Source organism: Tenebrio molitor, chromosome 1 (assembly GCF_963966145.1).
Source record: "Tenebrio molitor chromosome 1, icTenMoli1.1, whole genome shotgun sequence".
Classification (NCBI taxonomy): Eukaryota; Metazoa; Arthropoda; class Insecta; order Coleoptera; family Tenebrionidae; genus Tenebrio; species Tenebrio molitor.
Window position 1 is genome coordinate 14,358,935 of NC_091046.1, and position 5,296 is coordinate 14,364,230.

Here is a 5,296-nt window from a genome sequence, read left to right on the forward strand (position 1 = left end):
CCATATTATATTTAATGCTACTCCCCGCGATCGTATAGTCAATTATGATATATGAGAGTGACAATAATTATAACGCAACGATGTCTTAAATAATAAGCATATTAATAATGTTTGCATTGAATTTATAACGTTTAAAAACTGTCAGCTGACAGATTATTTAATCTTAAGCCATGAACTGGCATGAACTAAAGTCAGATCTCAGATCAATTGCGTACTATTGCGGCCAAAAAATTTCGTCCGTCACTTTCAAGGCCCTGACATGAAGTGTAAACTACCCTTAAGCACCAATAACCTCGCTTTGTTATCGTTATTGTCATTTTGACAATCTGTCATTCAGTCCATCAGTTCAAATTTTGTGAATACAAAGGACAAGTTCCACTCTTACACAATTACCACACGACCGCTAGTCGCTAGTGGCACTAGAGACTAGAGGCAGACTTGCGGCTATTTTTGGATTAAAGTACCAAACAGAGAACCGTGGAAATTACACGAGTATGCCGTAGTTTTTAAAAAATCAAACGAAAAACATTAAGGCAAAGACAAGGAAATGAAACATTTATTTTTGTTTAAGTACTTACTCGTAGCTAAATCAAAAGATAAAATGAATGAAGTTTAAAATCAATACTTGGTCATTGCTCCATTGGCGTCAATAACTCGTCTTACACGACGCGAGATGGAGAGGCATAAATCTCTGTGATAATTCCTATGTAATGATTGCCATGCATTAGTAATCGCAGTCAAAAGTTCTGCCCTATTCCGAATCACTTGTCGTTGTTGCAAATTACGAACCAAAAATCTGGACTGCGACTTGGCCAATCAAGAACGTTTATGCTACCATTCTGCTACCCTATGTGCTGAATGCATTGAACAATTGTCTTGTTGAAATATGAAGTTAAAATTCGGAAAAATTCTTGAAACTAAAGGCATCATCACGTCTTCAAGAATCCTAACATAAACATCACTGTTGAGCCGATCTTCTAGAGACAACATTAGCCCAGGTCTATCCACTAAAATCCATACCCATATGTTTGCCGAAAATCGACCGCTCCTTTTCGTTGTATTTGCTTGTATTTACCCCTTCAACAGCCGTCATAAAAGGGCTATTGCGTAATCTATTGAGAAGCATATTATCTTCTTCTGCAGTAAATGTGCTAGGCCTCCCTGAGCCTTGGCGTCTTTCAATAGTTCCATTCCATTTTGTCTCCATTGCTGAAGAATGGACGAAATTGTACTTTTAGGTATACGAAGGTCCATCGAAATCTGAGCTTGGGACATTCCTCTTTGTGCAAGAGTTACTATTTTGATTTTATTAAAATTTGATACCGATGGCATTTTGCTTGACTTTCAAAAGTGACAAGTAAAAACATCAATCATAATGACAATAAGGAATGGACTACACCGATTTTTTTGAAATGACGGAAAAATGACGGCCGAAATTTTTTGGCCGCCATAGTACCTACCAGTCGTCTTCAACAAAATTTGACTCCGGGACGATTGGAGAACTCTTTTTAAACATACAGCAGAACAGATTCCTGTACATTTTAATATCATTAACTCAAAGCAAGTTCATGAAATAAAACCAAAACCCATTGTTAAAGAATATGTAACAGCTGCACTCAGTTACCAACACAACTGGCAAAATTCGGTTTATTTCTTCAAAAAAAAAAAAAAATCGTTTTGAATGGATGTTATAATGAGTTATTACGCTTTTATCACCGTTCTAATAAACCACCAACGATCTTTGGATTCGTACCGCTCTTCATCAAAATGTCTTTCCACACCTTGGTAAATAAAGGCCACGTAATTTAAACTTTAAACAAGGTATGTTAAGTTTAAAAGTTCCAGGAATCACACAATATATGATTAACATAAAAATTAAATTTGCTGATTAAATAAAAAGACAAATAGTAAGCGTATATTTAAAAAAAATTTTTTTGAGCAAGTCGTCATAATAATCACATATCAAAGCTTAAATATAGAAACTGTAAATCTTCAATCAAGTGAACACTACCAAAATGGTTTAAATGGCGCACATATTACATATTTTCAGAGACTTTATGATAAATTCATTCCAAAAGCTACTGATAGTTTTGCATTTAGGAGCTCAACGACCTAGAGACGCGTTGTCAAAACATGCGACAATATTAACGATAATTGAAATAAGTGAACGAGTTGTAAAAACAGTCCACAATATGTAACGATAATTTAAATAACTAACTGCAATTGCTAACTGCAAAATCAACAATTTTTATTATTTTATTAAAAAAATGAAAAAGATTCATAAAAAGCCTAAGCTACATCATTCGCAATTCCTCTGGTAGGATCAAACTTAAGTTTATCTGGATTATCAGTGATACCCAATTCCGTTTTGGCAGATTCGGCACCTTCTAGTACCCTCTCTAGATGAAATTGTTGCAAATTTTCAGTGTATAAGGCACATCTACAAAATTATTTTTTTCATAATGACCTACCTCGTAAAACAAGATCTTTTACCTGTTTTGATTAAAATGCGCATAGTCTGTAACTGCTTCCCCACAAACATAACACATTTTTGCTCCACACACACACGTCATTTTATTGCAGCCAGACTCTTTATAAAATTGTTTTGAGCATTTCCAACATTTCCTAATAAAATAAATTTAATGTTCAACAGATTCAAGTTATTCAAAAAGTGATTACCTCAAGAGAGCTTCAGTCATTTTATTTTCTATAAATGTTCTCATTTTAACATCCTCATCGTATTCAATTTCATTGCATCTCTTTGGTATATGAGCTCTATGGCGACACAATCTGCAAGTTTCCGCCATACATTCTATATTGGCACATTTGAATATCTTATCTCCATCATCAGGTATCATACAAAAATCACAAAATGGACATGTTTCCAAACCGCCTATGTTGGCGTTTCTGATCTCTTCGATTTGTTTTCTATGCCAAACACCTTGGAATGTTTTTGTATCTAAAACCATCTATTACGGAAAAAGTTTAGCAACCTGACACATCAAGTGCTCACATTTAATCTTTTAACAGAAAATTTTTATATAGAAAAAGTTGAAAGGTGGAAATTATGTAAAGTTAAAAATGTAAACAATAATAATTATACACACTTGTAAAGTAGAATAATCAAATTCCGAATCACAATCTGCAAGGCACGGAAATGAAGTTTCTTCTTTACCAATAACATGTTCTGCTCCTGACTTGACACAATCTTTGCAAAAGATACAACCCCTAGTACAGAAGTAACATTCTTCAGGAATTAGTTCTTCGTCATAACAACAGGAACATGTTTTAAGTAAACCATATTTTCTTGCCTCCTCCAAAGCAGTTTTATACCGTTGATCTTTTTGTTTTAAAAACTGTCTTATCAATTTTTCATGTTTCAAAAACGAGATCTAAAAATAATGGTTACTCAAATAATAAATAAATGATCGTCACAACATACCTCCTGCAACAAATCAACGTTTTTACATTCCCCTAGTGGAACAATAGGTCTAGGATGTCGGAACGCTTTGATTAGACATTTTAATTTGTTAAAAGTTTTGATCAAATGTTTGTTATAAGAAAAAAATATTTTTTTAATTTCGGATTTACGTTGAAACACGAACTGATTATATAAAAATGTTAAGGCGAATTCTATGTCTTTCTCAGAAACATCTCCTGACAACACAGGCTTTCGCCTGGAGTCTAAAAATATACCCAATGGATCAGGAACTCTGTCTAGGTATCGATTAACCGAAAAATTTGTGAGGTACAATGCCAAGTCTGCTGTCAACTCCTTATTGCTGAAGAAAATATGTTACTTTGCAACAGAAACACTTGTTCTTACATACACCAAATATTCCTGCATTGTAGGATAATCGCTTTTCTCTATAGCATTTTCAATAAATTCATCTAAATCCTCTGGTGGTCTGGTTGCTAAAACTCTCGATTGATTTCTTAAATAAATAGGATCTGCATTTGGCAACATTTGTTTCAAGTGCTCGCATATGTCCAAGGGGTCTCTTCTCATTTTTATGTAGTCAGCTACAAAATCGGAAAGTTTACTTATTTCTTTAAAGACCCAGTTGTGACCACTTACTTTCAATTAAATCATGAACAACTTGTTCAAAATTAAAATTATCATATTTGCGACAAAACTCCAACAAATACTGTGGACAAATGTCAGGAAACATATTCAACAACTCATTGTAATAATGATTAAACTTTTCAATATCAAGAGGCTTCTCAGAAGTGACACCTGAAGCATTGTCTTCGTCCATTTCAAGAGTCGAGTCTCCAGACTCAACTAAAAGATTTATCATGGCTTCTAAATTTTCTTCAACAGTCAAAGAGCTGTTTTCCTCTAAAACTAAGTCAATTGTTTCATCTATCTGTTGATGGGATACATGACTGTTGTAAAATAGGTCGATTAGTTTTTCTTTGTATTCAAACGCCATGTTGACTTCACTGCAAAACTTGAAGAAACTATTGTTATTATCCTACCACGTTTAATTAGATTGCTCACCAGTTATGGTTAATTGTGTTTTAAAACTTGTAAGCCAAACAACTTGTTGCTATTATTTGCGAGTATGGGTTATTAAGGAAAACGTCGCCAACTAAATCTCGAATACTGCAACAGAATACAGATATGTGTCGACAATTATTTGATAACAGCACCGTAACATGCGGCGGGTAATTCCCACAAAAATTATGAACTCAAAAATCGTCATCAAAAAATTGTAAATCGTACATTTAACGACTGAGAATGCGTACAAAAATTGAAATAGTAATTGCGTATTCGACTTACAAAAATAACTCACTAATACTAATTCTAATTCAACAAAATTGTAGGTTAGGTCACCGACTCCCCAACACGACCAACGCGTCCATCTCCGACTGAACCCGTGAGTGAACAATGTTTGTTTTTGTTCCTGGTGTTGGCACTTGCTTCTTCGCTAATCGCTTCGCTGTGCGACTTCGACTTGCTTGGCGGCGAGGGCGGCGAGCTTAGGAAACTGCATAGCTGCTAATTTGAATTAATGAAATTGAATGTTGGATATCATTCAACTTAAAATTGATAGTTAAGCGAGGCCTCCGTAAATATTAAGAGCGATCAAATTAATTTGTAATCAAGTCATCAATGGATTTGAATCCGTACGTCTTTTCGATTGATATGCCCAGATCTAACCTGTGTTTTTTGTTCAAGAAGGTAACTCGATTACAAATTAATTTGGTCGCTCCATACTACCTATCTATCTCGGAGGTTACGAGTTAAGCTATTTGCTTATTTGGTAGAAATCTTGCCGATTATACTGTG

The 5,296-nt window shown here is 34.4% G+C and overlaps 1 protein-coding gene across 4 annotated transcripts; it reads right to left on the minus strand.

Moving 5' to 3' along the window:
* Nucleotides 1-1,924: 1,924 nt before the first annotated feature.
* LOC138141551 (E3 ubiquitin-protein ligase RNF216-like) lies at nt 1,925-4,955 on the minus strand. Of its 4 annotated transcripts, none has more exons than XM_069062309.1 (9): nt 4,800-4,955; nt 4,505-4,609; nt 4,079-4,446; nt 3,831-4,023; nt 3,443-3,782; nt 3,108-3,392; nt 2,680-2,969; nt 2,494-2,625; nt 1,925-2,440 (listed from the first exon to the last, which is right to left on the minus strand). In XM_069062309.1, the coding sequence occupies exons 3-9, from the start codon at nt 4,434-4,436 to the stop codon at nt 2,290-2,292; spliced, it is 1,749 nt and encodes a 582-aa protein (XP_068918410.1). In that variant the 5' UTR covers nt 4,437-4,446; nt 4,505-4,609; nt 4,800-4,955; the 3' UTR covers nt 1,925-2,289. The 4 variants fall into 4 exon arrangements, with proteins under 4 accessions (XP_068918410.1, XP_068918398.1, XP_068918404.1 ...); XM_069062297.1 differs by having other exon boundaries at nt 4,079-4,454; nt 4,800-4,954; XM_069062303.1 differs by having other exon boundaries at nt 4,787-4,936.
* Between the last annotated feature and the right edge of the window lie 341 nt (nt 4,956-5,296).